Source organism: Mesoplodon mirus, assembly GCF_964341445.2.
Source record: "Mesoplodon mirus genome assembly, chromosome: 5".
Lineage (NCBI taxonomy): Eukaryota > Metazoa > Chordata > Mammalia > Artiodactyla > Ziphiidae > Mesoplodon > Mesoplodon mirus.
Window position 1 is genome coordinate 35,418,542 of NC_138980.1, and position 25,360 is coordinate 35,443,901.

The 25,360-nt window shown below is 59.7% G+C and overlaps 1 protein-coding gene across 2 annotated transcripts; it reads left to right on the forward strand.

The window, feature by feature from the left end:
• The first annotated feature begins 1,088 nt into the window (after positions 1-1,088).
• PIAS4 (protein inhibitor of activated STAT 4) lies at positions 1,089-25,360 on the forward strand. 2 transcript variants are annotated; one of them, XM_082623911.1, is made up of 11 exons: positions 1,089-1,189; positions 6,188-6,578; positions 17,731-17,815; positions 18,518-18,559; positions 18,848-18,938; positions 19,061-19,189; positions 19,289-19,394; positions 22,010-22,083; positions 22,174-22,334; positions 24,360-24,490; positions 24,827-25,360. In XM_082623911.1, the coding sequence occupies exons 1-11, from the start codon at positions 1,163-1,165 to the stop codon at positions 25,093-25,095; spliced, it is 1,506 nt and encodes a 501-aa protein (XP_082480037.1). In that variant the 5' UTR covers positions 1,089-1,162; the 3' UTR covers positions 25,096-25,360. The 2 variants fall into 2 exon arrangements, with proteins under 2 accessions (XP_082480037.1, XP_082480036.1); XM_082623910.1 differs by having other exon boundaries at positions 1,092-1,189; positions 6,152-6,578.

The following is a 25,360-nucleotide window of genomic DNA, read 5'->3' on the forward strand; positions in this document are numbered from 1 at the left end:
TGAGAACACACTGTGGGAATGTGAGATATGATCATTGGGGGAAGCTGGGTGAAGAGTACATAAGGGTGAAGGGTGATAGTTCTGTACCCTTTTCAAAATAAAAAAAGTGTAGGAAAAGTAAAACAAAACCCTGCAGAGTTAGAGTTTGGGTGAGGTGAGGGAGGTCACCTGTACAATTGCGGAGTTGGATTCCCTCTTTACTTAAATTTTAGTATTTTCTTCATCATGGATTTTTTTTTTGCATTAATTTTATTTTTAAAAATACCGCACAAACATACTTATCTTGATAACTGAGTCATTTGGGGCGCTGTCTTAAATTTCGCCTAGTTCTTGCCCTGAGATTTATCATCTCAAGGGATGGGCCCTGAAATATACGTTTTTGTCCTCTTGTTTCCAGGTTTTGACACACGAAAGATTGAGTACAGCGGCCCGCGGGCACTGGGGAGCCACGGAGAGCTCTTGAGCAGGGGAGTTTCCGGTTAGTGCAGATTCCAGACGTTTACTGTGGGTGGGGAGGCGGAACTAGGGGGGCGGGGCGGGGAAGAGAGGTTCGCCGGCATCCCGGGAATTGGGCAGGGGGTCCGGCATTTCTCCTCCAGGGACCAACCAAGGAGGTGTAGCGCCAGCGCTCCTTCGGCCGCGCTGGGACCCGGATGTACAGCGCGCGAGTCGCCCGGCCAGCCGAGGCTGTCCCGCGCTGCGCTCCAAGGCGCCTCACTGCACGCACTGGCGGCCGCTGCGCGGGCCAACCGTCTCCTCCCCCCACGCCGCCGGGCGCCCAGTCACGCACCTGGAGGCCGCCTCGCGCCGGGGGCCGCGGCACCTGGCTGCATTGTTGTCGCCTCTGCTGTCTACTCCCTCCCCAGTCAGGACTCAGCACCCACCCCCACCTATGCCGGGCTCGTGCCCCTTTAAGAAGCCAGACGCGGCCAGGGGTGGGCGTGGTCGCCGCGAGCGAAGGGGGGCGGTGTCGGGCCGCCCTGATTGGCCCGAGGCCCGGGCGGTGGCCGCGCGCGCCTGCGCAGTGCGCGGTCGCGCGCGCCCCGGGGAGGAGGGCGCGCGGGTGCTAATTGGCCGCGGTGGCGGCCCCGCCCGCAAGTGGAGGGTGATCACGTGACGCGACGGCTGGGGGCTCCCGGCGCGGGGGACGCTGGTGGCCAAGATGGCGGCGGAGCTGGTGGAGGCCAAAGTGAGTGAGCGGCAGCAGCGCCGGCCAGGGCGGGCGGGGGGGCGGGGGCCGGGCGGCCGGCCGAGGTCTGCGCCTTCCGCTCGGGGCCCCACAGTGCGGCCCGCCCGCGGCTCGGCGTCCGGCTCCCTCGCCAGCCCCTGGCCCCGGGGCTCCGGTTGCGGGCGGGGCGCGGGGAGGCCGGGGGCGGGGCCCCCCAAACCTCACCCCAGTTTTCGCGCCAGGGGTTCGGCCCCCAGGTGGGAGGTTGGGTTCTCCTACCTCCAGCTCAAGCTGTTGGGGTCTGGATCTCCCTAAGCACGGGCACAGGGCCGCGCCTCCCAGCTTGAGGCACAGTCCCCCCGGACAGCATGACTGGCTGGACTGCTCGTCCCCTCCTCGAGTTCGGCGCTCTTTGGCCTGGGGGAGTGTCTGCGCCTCCCCGCCCCCCATGGTACAGTGGGCTGGCATCTGGGTCTCAGCCTCCTCGCCTAGTTGACCAGGCTGGGGTTGGCGACTCCTGCTCAGAAGGGTCCTCTGACTTTTCTGCCACCGTTTCCACCCTCCGGGGTGATGAGCTGGGGTCCTGAACCGCCCCCAAACACAGTGTGTCTCTTGGGGTCTCTACCCCAGGCTGGGGTTTGGAGCCAATATTCAGCTCCCGCTCTGGTCCCAGAGCCCCGCCCCCCTCCCGACACCCTCTTCACCCCGGAGTGCGCGCGGCGATAACTGAACTTGCCCTCCCCGATGGGATGGAGCCCTGGCCCCTGTGTCGGCGCCTTCCTAATAACTCTCTCCTGTCAGTCTTGGGTCTTCGGCTCTGCCTTCCTCCTTCCTCTTTACCCTCAGGACAGCATCTGTGCTGCTTTGGACTCTGTTCTTGGGGTGTCTGGACCCCACACTCGCAGGATCAGACTCCATTTCCAAACCTTGTCTGCTTTCCTTATACTCTACCCCATCGTGAGTCTACTGCTCAGATCACAGTCCCTTCCCACACAGCCCCCAGAACCCCTGCTTTAGATCTGTTTATGCACCCCAGCTCTGGCATCTGAGGCACCCTTCTCTTTTTGCCAGTCTCTTACGTCGGTCCTTGGAGAGTCCCTGGCTGGTTGCAGGGTAGGGTAGTTAGGAGGGCGATCACGTGACGGGACAGCTGGGGGCTCCCGGCGCTGGGGGACGCTGGTAGTTAGTTTCTAGTCTTTCTCCCCCGTATTCCTGTTTGGGGTCCACATTCCACATCCCATAGATGCCACCTCTTCTCCAAGCTTGGGGCCCCTTTTAATCCTCTTGGGACTAAGCTGGGAGCATCCCTCTCCCGGGGATGTGTCTTCCCCCAGATGCCTTCCCGAGGTGAGGCTCCAGAACGCTTGCCCCTGACTAGGCTAGGGTTCTTCCCGGAGAAGTTTACTCAAGGCTGCTGATCCCAGGGAAGTGGGGGACCGGACCTTGCAGGACCGAGGCACCGCCCCCTCGCCCTGCTGCTCTCCCCTCCCCAGGGTCCTGACCTGTAAATGTTTTCTTTCTCTTGCTCCTCCCTCTCCTTACATCTCCCTTCCCTTCCCACTGGGATCTGAAATGCGGCCTTCAGGGTTCTGTGATTATAGGGTATTAGCCTCCATTCACCCCTGAGTGCTCTCTCCATATACCTGCATCACACACATGGCTGCCCCTCTCCGGAGTTTTGAGAAATTGAGACTTGCCCTAGAGATGCAGAGGTCTGAACTCTGCCAGCCCAAGGCAGCAACCTGCGGCCTGAAGTCCCCTGGAGCCCTGAAATTTAACCTCCTCGGGCCGCTGTGGGGCTGTGGCTCTGGGCGCCCGCCCCCACTCCAGCCAGAGAGTAGGATCTGAACTCTTATATCATCCAGGGCTTTGAAATATGATCTGATGAACTCTACTTCACCTTCCAGTGGCTGGGGCCCCCCTCCCCAGTTAGATCAAGTTGACCCTTTTTCAGGTGCTCTAAAACACGAGCCTCGTGAGCCCAGCCTGCTCCCATCCTAGGGAGCCTTGTTTCTCCTTCAGTCCCTTGCTGTCACTGTGGAGTGCCTACCTGTCATTGAAATGTCCCCCTCTTTCAGGTGCTTTCCAAGCCTTTTGTAGCAAGAGCCGGAGACTTTGTTTTTTTGGGTGCAGAATGGGCTGGTCCAAGGGGAGAGCGAGGGGCTTGTTGATAAGCTTGGAAATCTGAGACTCCTAACCTGAGGCCCCTGGGAGGGGCTTGGGGGTGGGGGGGAGTGGTCTGGGAACTCCCTGAGAGGGTGTGTAGCATTCTGCACAGAGCTCTTAGTTCCTGGAGAGAGGTGCCCCTGTTAAGTTCAGCGCAGCTGCTGTTTCTCCACACGGCTCCAAAGGAGCCCAGAGTTGAGGCTCTGGAAGCCGTTGGGGCCTGGCGCTGTTTATAAACACAGATCTGAGGGGCAGGCAGGTCAGGATGAAGCCACGGCAGGAAGTGGTCTGCGCAGCACTTGGGGCTTCTTCCTGAACGTTTGCACCCTGCTTGCGCGGGCCCCACTCCCTCCCAGTGTCAAGGGCAGGCTCCTCGGTGGTGGCAGCTGCTGAGAAATCCGAGTCATGAACATATGGCAGCTCGAGGGGTGTGCCCCAGGATGCGCGTGCATGAGGCGGCTCCGGATGGCCCCAACCTGCTGGAAGGGGTAGGTAGGGGCAGGGGCTCCCAGGGGCAGGAAGATGTGCTGTGGTCAGACTCCGAAAGGCCAGGCCCACCTGCCTTTGGCTCCATGGTGGGCGGTCAGCTTCCATATGACATTGCCTCTCCCCTGGAGCGCCTTGGGGCTCTTCCAGAAGAAACATCTTGTCTGCAAGCCTTTCTTCTCTGTTCAAGGTAGGAAGTCAGGCCGAGGGAGGGGAAGCCTCTTTGTTTTCAAAAGTGTTCAGACTCTCGGAGGGCCAGCAGACTGCTAGGCCCCCAAGCAGCGGGTGTGCTGGGGAGTGAGGGGCTCCCAGGCAGCGGGGTGTGAGTGGAAGTAAGCAGCCTCAGGAGCCCGATGGCCCCGAGTCCAAATACCGCCAGCCCTGCCGTGCATGCACGGGGAGGCCTTGGGCCAGCTGCTTGCCTCTCAGAACCTCAGTTTTCTCACCTGTGTAATGGGCACCAGTCCTTGTGAGATTAGTGACCATGAAGGCCCTTGTGCTTGGCATTGGTGGGTGCTCCCCGTCTGCAGTGCAGGAGTAGGAGAAAGACCCTGCAGCAGGAAAAGACTCCCCCTCGAAGCTTTGCAGGCAGGATGGGGCCTCCCCGCACCTTTGTCTGTGTCATTTTGGGACCGGCAGACCCCTCTGCCATCAGCCGTAGCCTGGTGCCATACAGCTGGAAAGAACGTTAGAGTTCCCATCTTGTCCGAAGTGCAGAGAAGCCTGACAGCGGACCCAGGGTCACCTGGGAACCTAGGGCAGGGTCTGGGCTTGAACCTAGGGCTCCTGAGTCCTGGAGCCACCATCAGATTCCACAGCTCACTCTTTGACAGCCTGGAAACAGCAGCGCCTTGTGGCACGTAACCAGCCTGGCAGGGGTCCCGCCCACCTCTGACCATCAGACTTTTTCTAGTTGAGTTTAAGTGATTTATTGGTTTCTTTGGGTGCTGTCCTGCCCCAGGCTTGCCAGCTTTCCATATCCACTGTCATCGCTTGTACTTTCTCTTTCTCCATCCCCCCCCGGAAGTGTCTTTTTCCCACCACGTTTCACTCATCACAGGCCAGCTTCAGGGCTTGGCATGGGTGGCCCCCATACCCGCTGGCCCATCCCTCCGGGATACTTTGCTTATGTAGCTTATCGGGGAGCCCAGAGGGTCACGGAGGGCAGGCCACTGCCGGCCAGTCCCACAGAAAACACTGGGCTTCACTGCTCTCTTGTATTTGGTCTGATTTCGTTGGAGGGGCCCTGCCAGGTAATAATGGCCAGTCATCACTTTGCCACGGGTCAGTTCATAGCCTCTGTGGCTGCTGGATCCCCACGCTCCTCTCTTGGGGCTGATCCTGCCCCCCAGGGGACATTTGGTGATGTCTGTGGGACGTTTGTGGTTGTCACGACTGGGGTTTGGGGGAGCTCTGGCATCGAGTGTGTGGGGCTAGGGATGCTGCTCCACACCCCACCATGCCCGGGACGGCCCCAGTGTCCACAGCACCAAGGGGAGGAAGCCTGCGGGGGGGACCAGCAGACGCTTTGACGGCCTCGGCAGCGCTCAGCTGAAATAAGTCGGTGCTGGGGCAACCTGGTAGAGAGGAGCCACCCCGGCTTCAGAGTATGGTTTGGATCTTGTCTGTAACTGGAGCTCACCCCAACCTGGTAGGGGTGTTTGAAGGATCAGAGTTAAGTGCATAATCACACACCCAGCTCAGTCCCCGGCAGGTGAGTCAGTACTAAGCAAGCGGTGGCTACCGTGCTCCAGACCAAAGGGAAAATGTGTTTGTGGCCGACGTTGGTTGAGCGCTCACTCTGCTTTACGTGCATCGCCTCATCTGGTCCTTCCCACATCCCGATGAGGCGGACCCGCCGTCCTCCCTGACGAAGAGGCCTGGGGTCAGAGAGGCCATCAATGTTCTCGGCTGGAGAGCGGCTGAGGCTGTTTATGGAGAAGCAGGATTCCCAGTTCCTGCCCTGGGGATGCTTTCAGGCTTGAAGATGAGAAAAGAGGACCTAAAATAGAAGCAGCTGGGGGTGGGGGGGTCAGATGAGCTTTTGCTGTGTTGGTGATGCTGAGGAAGGTTGGAGGGGGAGGAGGGGAGCAGGGCTGAGCGGGGCGGGGGGCGCCTCTCAGGGGAGGGGGGGCAGCAGCCTGAGCACAGGCGTGGAGGTGGGACCAAGCCCGGGCCGGTGGGACTGGGGCCACCTCCTCCTCCTGGGGGCCCCAGGCCGGCCAGCTGCTAGCAGGGTCTCACTTCACTGTCCCCCCAGCTGGCCAGGCAGTCCCTCACCCTGGCAGTGTGTCCCTCTGAACCTGTGTGTTTGTGGTTGCTCTTCCCCAGAACATGGTGATGAGTTTCCGAGTCTCTGATCTTCAGATGCTCCTGGGTTTTGTCGGCCGGAGTAAGAGCGGACTTAAACACGAACTTGTCACCCGGGCTCTCCAGCTGGTCCAGTTTGACTGTAGCCCCGAGCTGTTCAAGAAGATCAAGGAGCTCTACGAGACACGCTACGCCAAGAAGAGCTCGGAGCCTGTGCCACAGCCCCACCGGCCCTTGGACCCCCTGACCATGCACTCCACCTACGAGCGGGCCAGCTCGGTGCCCAGGACTCCCCTCACAGGCCCCAACATTGACTACCCCGTGCTCTACGGGAAGTACTTAAACGGACTCGGACGGTTGCCTGCCAAGACCCTCAAGCCAGAAGTGCGCCTGGTGAAGTTGCCCTTCTTTAACATGATGGATGAATTGCTGAAGCCCACCGAGCTGGGTGAGTCCCCGCCGCCCCTGGGGGCGGCCCCACCTTCTGAGTTCTCCCAGCGCCCAAGGCCAGCCAAGCAGCCAACCCAGAGCATTTTCTGGGGAGCAGCAAGGGCCGAGGGGCTGAGAGGGGCTTGTCCCTCCCAGGAAGCACAGGGGCCACCTTGGGGTCCTTGAATTAGTGACCTGTTGCCATGTAACAAGTTACCCCAAATCCCAGTGGCTCGAAACAGCCGACACCTCAGTTTCTGAAGGTCAGAACTCGGGAGCAGCCTGGCTGGGTGGTTCTGGCTTGGGGTCGCTCAGGGGGGGTCACAGTCCACCTGTGGGCTGGGGGCTGCCTAATCAGTAGGCTTGACTGGGGCTGGAGGCGGAGCGCTTACTCACATGGTTGCCAGCTGCTGACTGGAAACCCCAGTTCTTGCCGCCTGGGCCTCTGGGGGCTGATTGAGTGTCCTCCCAGCATGGTGTGGTGGCTCGCTTCCCCCGGAACCATGATCAAGGCAGGGGGGGCTGCGGTGGAAAGAGGGAGAGAGAAAGCGTGTGCATCTGTATGAGTGCATGACCCCACTGGAAGCTGAGGGCTCTCTCACGGCCTCAGCTTGGAAGTGGCATATCTTCGCTTCTGCCGCATTCCAGTGGTCAGAGGAACCAACTCTGGTGCACCGTGGGCGAGGGCTCCACCATGCTGGACCACCAGGAGGCGGGGGCACTAGGGGCCACCTGCAAGGCTGGCTTCTGTGGTCTTACTCCTGGTGGCGAAGGGGTTGGAGGTTCGACCTTCCCTCCTGCCCCCTGCGGAAGGCTGTTTCCTAGTAGGTAGCCTGCGGGAGTGACCTCAGTCAGCGGGTTCAGGCCTGTCAACACGGGCCGGCCCGTCAGGACACGGCCAGGTGTGCCTCTGAGAGGCGGGGTGCAGCGTGGATAGAAGAGATGATGCCTGGGAACCTCGTCCTCGTTTCTCTGTCCCTTACGTTGACTGAGGGACAGGCCTGCGTGTATCAGGCCTGTAGCAGTCCCCCCCCGACCCCCCCCACTCCGGACAGCCTGATGACAGGGCTGGGAGTGGGTGTCAGCCTGGACTCAGCCTCAGATGCTGCCCTGAGCTCTGGGGCCGGGACACCAACTAGCCACAGCTTCCTGGGCCTCTAGGGCTCCAGAGAGCAAGTGGAATGCGATGGGGCTCCTGTCACCCCTCGGGTTTTACCAGTTGCCTGAGTGCTCCTGGAGACCCCTCCTGCCACTTGTCACCCACCCGGTCACACAGCATATACCTGAGCACCTGCTGGGTGGGCCCCCATCAGGGGGTGCAGCAGGGAGCAGACAGAGCCCCCCACCCTTGTGGAGCCTCGGGGTGCCCCCAGCCTACCCACGCTGTGGGTCCTGCCACCCATCACAGTGGGCCCTGGTCGTGAGTCTGTCCCTGTGTGCTGTGGCCGAGGTCATGGTCCTTCCACGTCCCCACCCGCCGTGCCCTTGGCCACGCGGCTCAGTCCCTCCCAACCCTGCTGACCCAGAGGCCTGCCTTGCTCGTCCCGGGGGCCCTTGTCTGCACACAGGCTTTAGCTCCAGCCCCACGGCACTCGCCTGCCGGCCCCCTCCGTCCTGCCCTGGGTGGGGGGAGGGGGAGGGGGAGGGATGGCGGCTCTCTCGGAGGGCCTGTGGCTCCAGGTGAGGCTGTAGGAGGTGGAGGAAAGCGCTTCAGGTGCTCCTGGCCCTGGGGTCTGAGGCCCCGCACTCTGGCCCGGGGCTCCGCCCTCCCCTGCCTTCTCTCTGGCGTCAGGAGGTGTTTCTCGCCAGCCCCTAGGTGGGGGGCAGGTTGGCTCACCAGCACCTATCGTGGGGGTGACGTGGCAGCACTGGGGACCCAGGGCCCCTTCCTGAGTTTCTCCAGGATGACCTTCCCTGTCTCTGCTCCCCACAACCTCTCTCTAGATGCCAGGACCCATCCCCCTGCCCCCCCAACCTCCCCAGACCCCCCACCCCCCCTGCAGGCTTTGGAGTCTCAGGCCTGGCTGGCTGGCTGGTTCTGCAGGTCGAGCTGAAGATTCAGACTCCTTCCTAAGGAGTCGAGCACGATCTTTATATCAGGCAGGCTGGGTTTTTACAGGGAGACCGCAAGGCGGGCTTGGCGCTGGCCGGGGGCCTGGGACTGGAGGTGACTTTGAACTCAGGGCCGGCAGCCTCCCTCCCCTGCCCGGACCATGGGCTTCCTTCCTGCCCGCAAACATGCAACCATTCCTGCCCCACAATGTATCACTTTGCCCTGAGCCCCCAGGGACCCCAGTCACCTGATCTCCGGGAGAGTCTGCTCCCCTGTCTACACCAGGAATCACTCTGCTCTCGGCTCAGAACAAAGAGGCCAACCCCACCCTGCCTTTGCTCCCACCCACTCCCCTGCCCCTCTCCCAGGATGTACCCTTTTCCCGAGACTCCCGTCTCCTCAGGGACTCCCTGGGGGCTGCCCAGGTTCCTGGAGGAGGCCTCATCGAGCGCTGATGGTGACCCTGAAGCCATCTGGTCCCTGCTGTTCCAGCACCGGCAGTTCTGTCCGCCCACCCCTCACCCTGGGCGCCTCCCCACGGGGAGTTCTGCAGCACGGGCATTGCCCAGGAGCCACCTCAGGAGGCTCTAGCCAGCTTCCCCTTCCCCCTCACCCCTGGTCATGACCTGCCGACCAAAACGAGGCCCAAACAGTCTGGTCCTATTTCCCCGGAAGAGCCGCAGGCAGGCTCCGGGATGGAGACCGCGCCAGGCAGACAGGAGACATAAATCACGTGGAGGGGAATGTTCTGGTTGGGGGAGGGGAGGGGAATAATAGAGCCACAGACTGGGAGCTGGAAGGACCTTAGGAGAAAGATGATCCACTCCAGCGGGGGCTGGGGGTTGGCACCCAGAAAGGTCAGGAGACTAGCCCAAGGTCACACGGCATCCTGAGGGAAGGAACTCCGGGGCTGCGTGCTCAGCCATCTTCCCTCCTCCGACCCCCTCCCTGCGCCATTGGCACCTTGCTTCCCTGTGGGGAAGCCCTGGTTCTGAACCACACGAAGGTTCTGAACCTCAGGCCTCTTCTCAGGACAGGGAGCCCAGCCATGTGGGCCAGGCACCCCAGGGGCAGAGGCGCTTGCTGCTCACCCACAGCAGAACTCAGAGGGACTGGGAATGCAGTCTCGGGTCCAACACTGCTGCCTGGGGCTCAACCCTCTTATGGCCAGAGGGTCCCCTAAGCCTGGCCACTTGGGGTGTCAGGAGGCAGAGGCTGAGTGTCCGCTCTGGGAGGCCCAGACCTCAGGTCCAGGGAGCGTGGTGGAGACGAGGTACCATTATGAGACTCGCCACGGGCAGAAGGAAGGAAACGCGACCTGTCCCGCCGCTGCCCCTCGAGGCTCCTGGTGTCCTGTGGCCAGCGCCTCGTGGACTGGGACCACTCCCGTGGCCCAGCAGGGTGAGCAAGCTGCCCCCCAGTTCTCCTTGTGCTCCAGGACGTGGTCGGCGCTGACTCTGGTGGAGAGCCACTGGTCTAGCCCTGTCCCCACTGGGCAGGGCCAGTGTATCAATATGTCCCTCATTCAGGCTCCGAGCCCTTTGGCTGGTATTGCCCAAGCAAGGTAGTGGGGTCCCTGACCTGGCGAGTTTTGCCAGGAAAGTGCCCTAGAGGTGATTAAACGGTGACGGGCGAGGAATGCTCTGGTCAGGGAGTGCAGGGTTCCGCGGGGGTGGGGGGGCGGGCGCTGTCAGTACCAGGAGCCCCTTATTGTGCATTTGTGGGGAGGTGGCAGTCAGGAAGCCTTCCTGGAGGAGATCACAGTCCCATCCAGACCCAAGGGATAAGTAGCAATCAAGCCGGACAAAGCAGGTGGGTGGGTGAGCGTGTTCCAGGCAGAGGCCCGGTGGTGAGAGAGCTCATGAATGGAGGCCATTGTGACCAGAGTGTGGTGTGTCGCAGGCTGCGGAAGGGAGAGTGGCCTGGACGTGGGTGGCAGAGGCCAGAAAAACCAAGATCGGTGGGGCACGGGGAACGGTGGGGACCGACTGGGCTGTCCTGAGGGCTTCCCAGGTCTTGTTCTTTCGCGTCCTTTCTGAGGTGGATAATACCCCTCGCGCCACAGCCCAGCGTGGTACCCACCAGGCCCATGGGCTGTCTGTGGCATCCAGGGGCAGGTGGCCTGGCCCACTGGGCTGGCTGGGCCTCCCCTGCCCGTGGTGGTGGGAGGGGCTCCGTCAGCTCTGCAGCAGGTGGGTGCCTTGGGGAGCACCCAGCATTACCTGTGAGGGGGCCCTCAGGTGGGCATGTAGGTTGTCCCAGGCGAGGCCTCCAGCCCACCCCAAGTCCTGCCAGAGGTGGCTCACCTCCGCCTGCCGTGATCCCCCCGACTTTCTGCCCGCCCCTGGCTTTAATCTGCCCACCCTCCTTCCTGATGTCTTCCCCACACACTTTACCCCCAGCAGCCAGAGGAAGCTTTTATTTTTCTTAATTTTTTAAATTTTTTATTATTTTTTTAAGATGATTACTTTTTTTTCAGTATTTAATTTTTTATTTGGCTGCGTTGGGTCTTAGTTGCGGCACGCGGGCTCTTAGTTGTGGCATGTGGGATCTAGTTCCCTGAACAGGGGTCATACTCGGGCCCCCTGCATTGCAAGCATGGAGTCTTAGCCACTGGACCACCAGGGAAGTCCCCAGAGGAAGCTTTTAGAATAACAGGCTGGTCACGTTCCTCCTCCCTCCCCTCACCTCCTCTCTCTCTAGCCTGGCCTAACCCTAACCCTCACCCTCGCTCACTCTGCTCCAGCCTCCTCCAGCACTCCAGGATTGGTCCTGCCCCAGGGCCTTTGCATGTACTGTTCCTTCTGTCTGTCACACTCTTCCCCAGACACCCACATGGCCCTCCCTGCCCCATCATTGCCTGATCTACAGCTCATCTCCCTCACCTCTTTACCACTCTCTCCTCCTCCGGGGCCTTGCTCCCAACCCTGGCATTGTTGATCGCCTGGGACTGGCTTGTTCCCCACTGCATCCAGAGGACAGAGTGAGGTGGGGGTAGGTGAGCAAAGGCTTGGAGATGAGGAGCAGCCTGAAGGCTGCAGTGGGAAAGACTTTGAGTCATTCCTTCAGTGCTTGTTCCTCCCGTAACCCCAAGAGCAGGAAATCCGGGTTCCTCGCCCCATGAGTGGAGGAGCTGGGATTCGAACCCAGAGCCCTTAGTTGGGGCTTGTACCCGTCCGCCCCCTGCTGTTGTGAGGCCCCTGCACCCAGCCTGGGGCACCTGTTTTCCCGCCTCCTCCAGGACACCCCCGCCATCACCACTGGGGCCAGGCCTCAGCCTGGAGGAGGGGGCTTCGGGGGCCCAGGGACAGGGGCTGCCCGCCGAAGGGCTTCAGGCCAGTGGGAGGAAGTTCCAGCTGATCAAATTCTCTTATTTTTTTAAATTAAAAAAAATTATTATTTATTTATTGATTTGGTTGTGCCGGGTCTCAGTTGCGGCAGGCAGGGGCTCCTGAGTTGCGGCATGAGCACTCTTAGTTGCAGCATGTATGTGGGATACAGGCCCCCTGCATTGGGAACACGGAATCTTAACCACCGCACCACCAGAAGTCCCCTGATCGAATTCTTTAAATCTTCTTTTCTTTCTATTTAAACTTTTGTAAAAATACGTGTTCATCATAGAAAACACTGGTTAACAGCGATGAAGTCACGTGCTTGTTCTTGCCGCTGCTGCCTTCTGTCTGCGTGCGCAACCTCGGATGTGTGGTGTGTCCTGACTGCTGGTTTGTCAAAACACCGCCCCCCCCCCGCCCCAGTATGTGGTGAGCACCTGCTGAGGTCATTAAATACTCCTCCCTGGTGACAGTTTGCAAGGCTGCCTGGCAGCCGCCTGCGTGTGCCAGGCCCTCTGTAGGGGTCTCTGATTGAGCCCGGGGGCTGAGTCCCTGGTCCACTGGCTCCTCCTGGGATTCCAGCTCCCTGAGGACCTTGGGGCAGGGGTTCTCCCTTTAGTCCCGGACAGGCATTGAGGCTGAGGCCTTTGGGTGTGCTTGGGGCTGGGAGGGCGTGTACTTCATCCCAGCCCCTAAGCCACCTGGCGGGGGACCCCCATGGCCACGCTGCTGTGCAGCATGGGTGACAGTAGAGGTAGTTTTGGTTCTGTGTCCACAACAAACCAAAGACACGGGAAAATTGTGTTAATTCTTAGGAGGTGAGGGTTTGGGAGAAAAATGGAGCCTGGAAGGAGGTGGGGAGTGCCAGTGTCGCTGGTGGGTTGGGGTGGAGGGTGCAGTTTTTAGATACAAGCACTCGGGGAAGGCTTCATTCCAGTGGCATTTGCACAGGCTTAAAACACACCAGGGCTGTGTAGATGGTTGGGGGAGGAATGTTCTGGAAGAGGGGATGGCGAGTGCAAAGGCCCCGAGGTATGTTCTTGGCAGGTGGGGAGCACAAGGAGGCGCCCAGGGTGGCTGACGTGGAATCAAGTCTACCAGGGCTGGGGACAGAGCTTTCCCCGAAGCCCAGAGCTGGGGGGAGCCAGGAGACCGGCAAGGGGTCTTCATACTGATCAGATGAACACTGGGGGGGAGGGGACCGCCCTGGGCACGTCGGAAATCCTCAACAAAGGGATTGGCCAAGGGAGCTGATAGTGGGGGTGAGGGTGAGGGTCACGGACTCCGCCCGAATCTCAGCCCTGAAAGCTGGAAGGGTGGGGCTGCCACTGGTGGTGGATGGCCCAGGTCCGGGTTTGAGGGACCCCTGCCCACTGTGTCCCATCTGAGCTGGCCGCTGGCCTCCCACCGGCCACTTGGCTTCCTAGGGGAACAGTCGGCCACCCCAGGCTGATGGCACAGCAGAAAATCGGGATTCGGAATGTATCCCCTGCCTCTGCAGCAGGCTCACCTAGAAATAGGAGTCCTTCCGGGAAAGGGACTCCGGAGCCAGTTCTTTGGCAACCCTTCTTGCGGTTTCTGCAGGAAGAGCTCCTTGGCTGAAGGGTGCGCCGTCCCCTCCCCTGCCTCCCAGGGGACTCTGTGGGGTGGGGGAGTATTTTTGACACGCCCCCCCAGCCTTGGTGGCCCAGCTCAGGTGTTGTGAGACCCTCTCCCCCCATAAATAATTGCCCGGGGCTCTTCGGGCAGGTCTGGGAGCATCTGTAGGTAGCCTACGTGCACCCCAGCCCTCCAGTTAGGCGGCCCTTCTCAAGGGCCCCAACCGGGACTCCAGAGGGACCAGCCCTCCCTCCACAACAAGCAGGAACTGGCGGCAGCAGCGTGGCCATTTCAGCAGCCACCTCTTCCTGAGCGCCAGCTCCGGCCCCAGCACTGTGAAACCCAAGAAACTGGTCCCTTGCGTGGAGGGCGCACAGGCTTGGGTGGGGATGGGGGCGTGGCTGAGCAGAGCTGGGGTACAAACCCGGCCCGGGAGCTCTGGCTTCTGAGCCTGAGCTGCTTTTAAATTCAAATTATGTTTGCTTTTTAAATAGCCTACCCGAGGCTGCGCTTTGGAATTCAGAAGGTTCTGAAGCAGGGGTGGGCCGACCAGGGCTGGGCCCAGCCCCAGGGCTGCGTGCTCCCTATTGGCAGTCCCCCACCCGCGCTGGGCCGGCGTGTGCTCGCCCTCGCTGACAGCTTTCATGGTACAAGGCAGAGTGGGGACGTAGAGGCAGAAACAGTGTGGCTTGCCGAGCTGAAAGTATTTACACTCCAGCCCTTTGTAGGGACAGTTTGCCCACCACTGTCCTAAAGGGTTTGCAGTATAAAAAGAGCAGACGCCTTACCTCCCCCGGCTCCAGGGCTGCGGTAGTGGCCAGTTCTGGCACCCACCCTCCCCAGAGGCGGCTCTTGCACAGACCCCCTCCTAGGTTTTGGTTACACGAATAGCAGCCTAAGGTACACCCTGCTCTGCACCTGCTCTTTCCACTTAAAACCATCTTGGGGATTAGTCTCTTGTCGGAGCACAAAGAGCTGCTTGATTCGTGACTCCCTGTGTTCGCAGGAGCATAGTATTCCTCCACATGGGGCCTGGAGCCGATCTTCCTTTTTTGGCTGCGCCGGGTCTTAGTTGCAGCACATGGGATCTTTGTTGTGTCATGTGGACTCTTAGTTGCGGCATCCGGCGTCTAGTTCCCTGACCAGGGATCGAACCCGGGCCCCCTGCATTGGGAGCACGGAGGCTTAACCACTGGACTGCCAGGGAAGTCCCTTGTTTAGTTTTGGTGGGGGGTTTTTGTTTGTTTGTTTTTGTTTTTTGTTTTTGGCTTCATCAAATTCATTTTTAAATTGAAGTATAGGGGCTTCCCTGGTGGCGCAGTGGTTGAGAGTCTGCCTGCCAATGCAGGGGACACAGGTTCGAGCCCTGGTCTGGGAAGATCCCACATGCCGCGGAGCAGCTGGGCTTGTGAGCCACAATTACTGAGCCTGCGCGTCTGGAGCCTGTGCTCCGCAACAAGAGAGGCCGCAATAGTGAGAGGCCCGTGCACCGCGATGAAGAGTGGCCCCCGCTTGCCACAACTAGAGAAAGCCCTCGCACAGAAACGAAGACCCAACACAGCCATAAATAAATAAAGCAAACTGTCAACAAGTAAAAGTAAACACTATAAAAAAAATAAATAAATTGAAGTATAATTGCTTACAATCCAATATTAATTTCAGGTGTACAACACAGTGACTTGATATTTTTATTTGTTACAGAATGATCACCACTTCTCAGTGTAGTTTTAAAATTTTAAACATTGAGGTATAGTTTACATACAACGAAATCCACAGATATTTAGTGCGTAACCTGAGTTTCAGCGAATGCATGTGACTGAGTAACCCCAATGCCACCGAATACAGAACATTTCCATCACTGTTAAGTTCCTGAGGGGCCCTCCTCCCAGGCAGTCCTTGCCTTCCCCCGACCCCCAGAGGCCGCCTCTGTTCTGAGTTCTATCACCATAGATTAGTTTTGCCTGTTCAGGAAGGTGATATAATGCACACGCAGCATGTACTTCTCTGCGTCTGCCTTCTTTGGCTCAGCTTTGGGGCTTCAGATTCGTCCGTGTCAATGCATGGACTACAAGTTTTACTGTATGAATGTACCACAGCTTGTCCATTTGTTCTTCCGTTGTGGGGCACTTGGGTTGTTTCCAGTTTAGAGCTGCCAGGAATAAATTAGCCAGGCGTTCTTGCACAGGTCTTTTTGTAGACATACTCCCATTTATTTGGGAAATAGCTAACAGCAGATTGCTGGTTACAGAGTAAGTGTATGTTTAACTTTACTAGTCATTGCCCAATGTTTTTCCACAGTGTCTGTACCATGTTACAACCACCCCTACCCCCAGCAGAGAGTCCTGGTTGCTCCAGGTCCTTGTCAACACTTGGAATTGTTGGTCTTGTCATTTTAGCCACTTTAAGTGAACGTGTGGAGGTTTTCAACCAATCTTGCATTCCAGGGCCAGATCCCAGGGGCCCTGGCTGTTTGTTAATATTTTGTTAAGGATTTTTTACATCCACATTCATGAGGGATATTCAGCTGTGTTTTTCCTTTCTTGATGCATTTTTGTCAGGTTTTGGAAGCAGGGTTATGCTGGCCTCGTTAAAATGAGTTGAGAAGTGTCCTTCCTCCTTTAGTTTCTGGAAGAGTTTATTTATTTATTTGTTTTTGGCCATGCCACACGTCTTGCAGGATCTCAGTTCCCTGACCAGGGATTGAACCTGGGCCCCAGCAGTGAAAGCCCAGAATCCTAACCACTAGGCCACCAGGGGACTCCCTGGAAGAGTTTATATAAAGTTTATATGGTTTCTTCCTTAAACATCTGATTGAATCCACCAACCTGGACCTGCAGTTTTCTTTGTGGAAATGTTTTTAGTTATGAGTTCAGTTTTTTTAACTGATAAGAAGCTTTTCAAACTTTCTATATGTTTTGGTGCCAGTTTTGATAGTTGGCATCTTTGGAAGAGTTTGTTCATTTCATCTAAATTGTCAAATTCATTGGCATGAAGTTATAGCCCCCTATTGAAGGCTATAGGATCTGTACTGACGTCCACCTTTCGTTCATGATAGTTTGTGTTCTCGTGATCTTATTGTTCAGTCTAGCTAGGTATGTATCAAAGAACTTTGGCTTTGTTGGTTTTCTCTGTTGTTGGCTTTTTGGTTCATTGACTTCCATCTTTATCTTTAATTTTCTCCCTTCTAATGGCTTTGGCTTTTAGTTTGGGCTTCTTTTTCTAGCTTCTTGTGGAGGAAGCATACATCATTCATTTCAAACCCTTTTCATTCTTTTTTAATAGAAGCATTTAAAGCTATAGCTTTCCCTCTCACAACTGCTTTAGCTGCCTCCCACAAGTTTTGGAGTAGTATATTTCTCGTTCAGTTCAGAGTGCTTTCTGGGGTTCTCAGTACAGTTATGACTGAGAGTGGAGCCGGTTCTTCACTGCCAAGGTCTCCGTCCCCGGCAGACTCTCTCCCGACTTCTGCACCCAGTGCTCCATGATGGCGAGCAGGGCTCTGAGTGTGCTGTCCCTGCTGCCCTCCTCACACCTCCCGCTGTGAGCCGGGCCAGGCTGCTCTGTGACTCTTATTTTGTGCACTTGGAGGTTCACTGCCGGTTCACTTCCGTATCTCCTTGGCCAACCCGTGAGTGCCAGTGGCGGGACCTTGTTCAACTTGTCCCCATTCCCTCTGGCAGTGCCGTGCTGAGCCCACTGAGAACTCATTACGTGCGGGGCCTGGGCCGAGTGATGCATGGTTGGGCACATGGCTCACCAGATGAACAGCCCTGGGAGTTGGGGACAGAGTTGTTGCTGGCGTCTCACAGACCTGGAGAAAGTGGCTGGCCCGAGGGCACGCGGCCTGGTGTGCTGCATCCTGCTGGCCCAGCAAAGCTCTTCTGCCCCCACTGAGCAGTTCTCGGTCCTCTTGAGTAGATGCCTGAGCCCCAGAGGGCTAAAGAGGCTGCTGCTCCCTGAGTGGCCCTCAGTGGGGGACATGGGGGGCGTGAGTGCTCCCTGAACCATGGGCTGTGGTTCTCCTTACCCAGGAAGGGGCAGGATCCCCCAAATCCATCCCACCTGGATGGGGCTCAGCCTCCTGTTTCCTACTTTCCAGTCTGAAGAGGGCCAGGCCTGTAGGAATGACCGTGGTCGGCGCCCTCGCCAGGGAACAGACGTGACCCTGACCCCAAATTTGTCTCCAGTTCCACAGAATAACGAGAAGCTTCAGGAGAGCCCATGCATCTTTGCCTTGACGCCCAGACAGGTGGAGCTGATCCGGAACTCCAGGTGCGCTGTGCCCGCCCCCTTCCCGCCGCTGTGGCAGCCCAGGGCAGCCTTCGCCAGGCCCGCAGCAGACCCTGGGCTCAGCGTGGCGGGGAAGGGTGGCCCCCACCCCGTGCTCAGGGCCCACACGCTCTCACCACCTTTGACCCACAGCCCCAAGGTGGGCCAATCGTCCCCCTTTAACAGGGTCCCCCCCTCACTGCTCCGGACATCAGGGTCGGGGCACGTTCTCTGTGGGGTGTGGAGCAGCATCCCTGCCCCCACCCCCTTGATGCCAGGAGCACCCCAGTTGTGACCACCACAGATGTCCCCAGACATCCCCAGTGTCCCCTGGGGGCAGAGCCGCCCCCGGTGAGCAGATGCGGGATGCAGTCTGGTCCCCGGGCTGTGACTCTGCTCTCTGAGGCCTTCAGTCTCCAGCTGAGACAGAAGTCACCATTAGGGCCGCCACTTCTCGGGCACAAGGCCCACACCCACCAACCCTCTTACTACCCGTACCAGTCGCCCATTTTCCAGAGAGGTGGTCATTTGCCCAAATCACCCGTGAGTAAATGGCAGGAGAGAACGCTCTATGCAGTACCCTTGACCTTTGGTCGCCATGGGAAGTAGTGGGTTAGTCCGTCTGGCTGGTCCCCCCAGTGAAGGGTCAGAAGTGGCTGCTGGGCGCTGTTCCTCTATTGACCCTCCCCTCCTCCCCCCTCACAGAGAACTGCAGCCCGGGGTCAAGGCCGTGCAGGTCGTCCTAAGGTAAGCCCAGGTGTGCCCAGGCCCCCGGATGGGTGGGGACACGACCCTTGCCCACCTTCCCCTCCCCACCCTGGGAGGCCCCAGGACCCTCTCAGACATACCCCCACACACCCCCATACACCCGCTATCTGGCCTTGTCTGTGGGTACGCCAGCACGCAGCCCCACTCAGGCCAGATACGGGTCCTGTCACCTCCACCCTCGCCCCCCATCTGTCCTCCCCGCCCCTCCCAGCGGGCCCTCCCCTGCCCGAGGTGCCCGTGGCCCTATGGTCCCCGGTGTCCTTGCAGAATCTGCTATTCAGACACCAGCAGCCCTCAGGAAGACCAGTACCCACCCAACATCGCCGTGAAGGTCAACCACAGCTACTGCTCGGTCCCGGTGAGTGGGCCCCCCTGGCAGCCCAGGATCTGCTGCGGGGGGCGAGGCAGAGAGTGCAGAGTGGGGCGGGTGGGGCACATGGAACACCCTGTGATGGGCGCAGCCGTGGTGTCTGCTTCCAGGGCTACTACCCCTCGAACAAGCCTGGAGTGGAGCCCAAGAGGCCGTGCCGCCCCATTAACCTCACCCACCTCATGTACCTGTCCTCGGCCACCAACCGCATCACCGTCACCTGGGGGAACTACGGCAAGGTGAGCAGGCCCCGGAACTCCCTCCCTCTGCCGTCCCTCCCCTGCCCACCCCGCCTCCATTGGCGCAGCCCTGACTCCCCTCCCCTCCCCCACCGCCAGAGTTACTCCGTGGCCTTGTACTTGGTGCGGCAACTGACCTCCTCAGAGCTGCTGCAGAGGTTGAAGACCATCGGGGTGAAGCACCCGGAGCTGTGCAAGGCACTGGGTGAGCCCCGGGGCTTTCTGCACTGCTGGGTGGGGCTCCCCACGGTCCCTGGGGGTGGCCATGGCTCCATCACTGCTGACCCAATTTGCTGGGCACAAGGCACAGGCCTGGTCCTCAGGAGCTTGTTGCCTGTGGGGGACCTGGACCTCCCGGGTCTGGCCATTACCCTGGCGGTTGGGGAGCTCTGGGAGGTCTCTGGAGGATACAGAAGGAGGAGGGGGAGCCAGGCAGCGAACCATCAGTGCAAAGGCCCTGAGGCAGGGACGGGCCGGGTGTGCCAAAAGCCCCCAGCGAGCTCCGTGAATGGGGCAAGGAGAGCCGGGGTTGGTGCGTGAGGAGCCTTGGAGGGCTTGCGGGGAGGGGAAGACCCCAGGTGATCAGTGTTCCAGGCGGGTGCTTCTGGTGGCTGTGTGGGACCAGGAGGGGGCGGGGGCCAGCGCTCAGCGGGAGCAGAGGATGGATTCCCAGTTGGAGACACATGTGATGATGAGGGTCTGCCCTGGAATGCTGAGACCATTGTTTTTTTTTTTTCTTTTTTGTACTTTTAAGAACCAGAAAAATGGGGGTGGGGATACACAGAGCATTAAAAAACCCCAGAAGAGCCACTCAGACGGGCAGATAGAACCTTCCTGTGTCCTGCCCCAGGGGCTGCCCACCACACGGCGGGGGTTCAGGAGTTCCCTCTCTGGTCACCTGGAGGCCCTTGCAGGGTGCCTTCTGACTCCATCCTCACTGCGGATCCGGGCAGTGGGGCCTGGCCACATCCCAGTCTGACCAGTGGGGACGCTGAGGCCAGTGTGGCAGAGTTAGGGCTCTGTGACCCCAGGACCTCGGCCTAGGCACCCTGCCCTGCCGCCTGTCTGTTTCCTCAAATGGCTCTTTCTTCAATTCCGCCCCCCCCCACCTGTCTGCTTGGCAGGTTCAGGCATTGGCGCAGGGCTGGGCAGGGCTCATCCAGGCACCCGTGGGCCCCAGGGTGGGGATGGGCATGGGGAGGCCTGGCTTAACTCCTCCGTGACCGGCCTGGAGCCAAGGCCTGGGGCAGTGCAGGGGCTGTGGCAGCATATGTTGCGGCTTGTGGGAAGCCCGGGCCCCTGCTGGGGTGGGCAGGGCCTCCCCTCTGAAGCAAGCCCCCAGCTTCCTTCCCACAGCCAGCTCAGGCTGGGCATCATGCCTGCTGGGTTGCTGTCTGATTGCAGCCGGGAAGTCCTGTTCTCTGTCTCACTTGAACCCTTCCTGCTGCACGTGCCCTCCCTCTATTAGGTAGAGGAGGACCGAGGCCTTGCTTTGAAGCATGATACGCACTGCACCCGTCCTCAGCTGCCCAGGGTCTTTTTGAGGGGCCAGGGTCTCTGGGTCTACCATTTATCTGCACCTGTTAGCCAGAGATAGGAGCCACAGGGTGGCTGAGGATAGTAGGGGTGTTGAGGGGGTGGTAGGACAAGCTGGCAGGTCACCCTCAACCCCGTGTGGGAGGGGGAGGAAGGCTATCTGGAGGAGGGGACGCAGGCGTTGTATCAAGGAGGGAAGGGCAGTCCCATCGTCCAAGACTAGTGCCCTCCACTCTGCAGGGCCCAGGCATGTCCCGAGCCATCTGGGGATGGAGCTGAACCGCTGCCCCTCTCAGGTTGGTCGGCCAGCCTCCCTGCGCCCCCTGCAGGCCCATCCCCAGGGCTGCAGTGGGCCAGTTTCCTTCCAGGCTTTTTTCCTCCACGTGGGCTCACCGTGCCATGCCGTGGCTTTATGGTGGGCGCCCGCTGTCTTCTGATCTGTTAAAGAAGCAGACTCGGACGGTGCAAGGGAGCTGTGCTCGCGGGCTCACTCTGCCCTCTGAGGGTCCCTGGTGGGGCTCTCCTGGCCTTGGGGCTTCCCAGCCCTTGGAGTGGTGCGGGAGGTCCTGGCGGTTTTCATCAGAGCTTTCAGTCACAGCAGGTGGCCTAGGGCAGCTCTTTGTTGCCTGGATCTTTCCAGAAAAGGGTGGTCTTGTTGGGGGGGCTGGCCCCCCTTGTTGTGCACCCAGGTTATTGTCAAAAATAAATGTCTGCTGCCGAGGGCTATTTTTCTTTTTTTGGCTGCTTTGGGTCTTTGTTGCTGCTCGCAGGCTTTCTCTAGTTGCGGCAAGCGGGGGCTACTCTTCATTGCGGTGCCCGGGATTCTCATTGCGGTGGCTTCTCTTGTTGCGGAGCAGGGGCTCTATGTGCGCGGGCTTCAGTAGTTGTGGCACACGGCTCAGTAGTTATGGCTCGTGGGCTCTAGAGTGCAGGCTCAGTAGTTGTGGCGCGTGGGCTTAATTGCTCTGCGGCATGTGGGATCTTCCCGGACCAGGGCTCGAACCCGTGTCCCCTGCACTGGCAGGCGGATTCTTAACCAGTGCGCCACCAGGGGAAGTCCCTGCCCAGGGCTTTTTTTTTTTTAACATAGATTCTCCTCGTAGTCCTGGGTCCTGGAGCTAAAGCATGTGTCTCATGGTCCTGGGAGGTGAATATGGGGTGCTCACCGTGTCTAGCTGAGGCGAGGGGTGCTGAGGGTGTTCACTGCTGCCCTCCCGAGCATCTCTGGCTGCTGGGAAAACCTGCTCCTCGGCCCCACTGACACCGGCCACCCCTTCCCCACAGTCAAAGAGAAGCTGCGTCTGGACCCCGACAGTGAGATTGCCACCACCGGCGTGCGGGTCTCCCTCATCTGCCCGGTGAGTCAGGGCGCGCGGGTTTGTGGGAGTGGCTGGGTGGACAGTGCTCGCCAGGCGGCTGCTCACACCCATCACCTCCCACCCCCACAGCTGGTGAAGATGCGGCTGTCGGTGCCCTGCCGCGCGGAGACCTGTGCACACCTGCAGTGCTTCGACGCCGTCTTCTACCTCCAGATGAACGAGAAGAAGCCCACCTGGATGTGCCCAGTGTGTGACAAGCCAGCCCCCTACGACCAGCTCATCATCGATGGGTGAGTCGCTGGGGCGCATGGGGGCCCCGCCGCCTGCCAGGCTGTGCTGGGCTTGGCCCCTTGCCTGTCTGGGCCTCTGGAAGGAGGAGCGGGGCCATGCAGCTTCTGAGGCCTCCTGGGGCCTCCGGGCTGCCCAGCAGCGCCCTGTGGCAGCTCTGCAAGCCCTGGGCTACAGAGAGAGGCAGGTGTCAGCCCTGCGGGACTTGTCAGGGCCTTTGCTGTGTGGGTGGCAATGGCGTAGCTTAGAGTTCAGAAGTGGGGCTCCAGATCCTCGAGGTCCACTGTTGCTCCCCATGTCACCTTGCGTTTTGTGAGTCTGTTCCTGCCCCATGTAAAACGGGGAACCGAGAACCCCTGGCTTCCACCCTATTGCACGATTTGGGGAGCTGCTTCTCAAATGGCGTTCAGCAAAGGCTTGGTCACATCCTCCACATAGGAAGGTGAAGGGGACGCACGTCTTCTCAGAACTCTGACCACCTTCTGTTGGGCCCTTTCCTAGGTGACTCCAGCGTGCGGCCAGGCTGTCCCCTGAGCCTAACCAGCAGGCCCTCCCCATGCCGCAGGGGGGACAAGGGGAAAAAGGCCATTCTCCCTAAAAGGGAAACTTTGCTCTGGTCTTAAGTTTCCAGAAACTGAGCCCAGCACCTGACTGACTGGCTCCTGCCAGGCGCCAGCCACACCCACTTCTGTCCCCAGAGCCGGGGCTGGGGAAGGGAACCTGGTGGCCCAGGCAGGAGCGGACCACGGGGCAGCCCTAGACTGCCGACTGCATGGCCCCTGCCCGCACACGATGGCCGAGGCGCGGCTGGGGTGTGTGCCACGGGGAAGGGGGTAGCCCTGACCTGCAGTGGCCACGTGTGAACTGTCCCCACGGTCGGGCACTCGTCTCCCTCTGGTCACTGCACTTGAGGTCTCAGAAGCCCTCCCTCCCAGCCGTCCAGGGAGGTGGACCTTGATCATCCTCACCTTACAGATGAGGAGACAGATTCAGAAGGGGCGGCCACCAGCCCAGGCCCCCAGCTCACAGGTAGCCAGGCAAGGACTTCAAACTCAGTCTGACCAGCTCTGAGTCTGGGTCCCCTCCCCGGAGGAGCCGAGCAGCCACCCCAACGCTGTCCAGCCTCGGGGTGGAGTGAGGAGGCCCCTGGGGCCGGGCACAAGGGCTGGGCCTGAATGGCAGCTCTGTTCCCAGCCTGGCAGCTGTGCAGCCCAGGGCCCGCCTTCCCCCCCACAGGCCTAGAGCAGGTCACTCAGGCCCGGGTGGTGGTAACTGACAGCTCTAGGGACAGACGGGGCTGGGGCTGGGTAGTGTGACTATGCCCCACACGGACTGCCATCCCATCAGCCCATGTGGCCTGGGTATAGCCAGGGAGGCTTCCTGGGGGAAGGGTCCTTGAGTCGTGCATTTATTCCACAAGGCTCTGCCACTTGGTTTCTGGCCCTTAGCTGGGTGACTTCGGGGTCCCCAAAAGGACTCTGTCCCAGACCCTGCCTTCAGGGGACTCCCAGCTGGACGTGTGGGATGGGAGGACCGAGCCAGAGACAGACATTCCTATTGCTTGTGCTCTGCGTGGAGAAGAGGAGCCATAGAGTAGGGCTTTGGAGGGTGAGTAGGAGTTTTCCAGGTGCAAAGTGTTTCAGGCAGAGCTGTAGTCATACTGTGGTGACCCTCTGCCGTACTATGGCAGAGCTGTATTCATACTATGGTGATGGGGCTGGGAGGGGCCCCGTCTGCCACAGAGGGTGTCCTGGACAAGGCCTCCCTCCTGTGTGATCGTGACTGAGGCGGTCAGAGTCACCTGGAGGCAGGTGCAGTGTTGATGTTGAACGAACGCTGGGGGCTCTGGTGTGTCCCTGCTCCCGGCCTGGCATGGGCCCCCGCCCTGAACCTCAGGTCAGCAGGTGCGGCCAGTGCTGTCCTGAAGCCACTCTTGGAGAGCAGGAAGTGGCTCAGCGAGCATCCCACCCCCGGCCAGGGGAGCAGGGTGGGGCCCAGGAGTCAGCACGCCCTCCTCCTGCCCCCAGGCTCCTCTCCAAGATCCTGAGCGAGTGCGAGGATGCCGACGAGATCGAGTACCTGGTGGACGGCTCGTGGTGCCCGATCCGCGCCGAGAAGGAGCGCAGCTGCAGCCCCCAGTGCCCCATCCTTGTGCTCGGTGAGGCCTCAGCCGGGCTTTGCCCGAGTTTCTGTTCCTGGAGTTTGCCGATTGCTGAGTTTGACTCTATCCCACCGCATGGGCCTTTTTATATGAAACGCGACCGTCTGGTGGAGTCGATCCCCCTGGAGCGGGGCATCTGAGGCGGTTAGTGAGCGCCTGCTGTGTGCTGGGCCCCATCCAGAGCAGGGGGGAGCCGGTGGCCTCAGGCCACCTCGCTCTGTCCTCCGAGGTGTGCTGCTGCACAAGGCTGTCCCCGCCCCTCACCGGCCTCGATTTCCTTGCTCTGCGGGTCACCTGCCATCCTGAGCATCTGTCCCTGTCTCTCTTCCACAGGCACCTCGGATGCTAATGGGCTCCCATCCACCCCCAACGTCAACGGCGGGGGTGGCGGCGCGCTTGGGGGCGCGGGCGGCGGGGGCGGCGCGGCGGGAAGCGTGGAGAACGGGAAGCCGGGAGCTGACGTGGTGGACCTCACGCTGGACAGCTCGTCATCCTCGGAGGAGGAGGAGGACGAGGAGGACGAGGACGAGGACGAGGACGAGGAGGGCCCCCGGCCCAAGCGCCGCTGCCCCTTCCAGAAGGGCCTGGTGTCGGCCTGCTGACCGCTGGCCACTGCCGCGACCAGCCGGACACTCGACTTTCCTGGTGCTCACCACGCAGAGGGGCGCAGGCGGGCCTCGGGCACAGCGGGAGGAGTGATTTTTTTTTTTTCTTTTTATTGCTGTTCATTTTGTTTTTCCACCCCTTTCCCTGGCTCCTGGCACCTGTACCTCTGGACTCTCCTATCGGAGGATTAAAAAAAAAAAAAAAAGTAAAACGACAAAAAAAAAAAAGTCCAAAAAAAAAAAAAAGAAAAACAAACAAAAA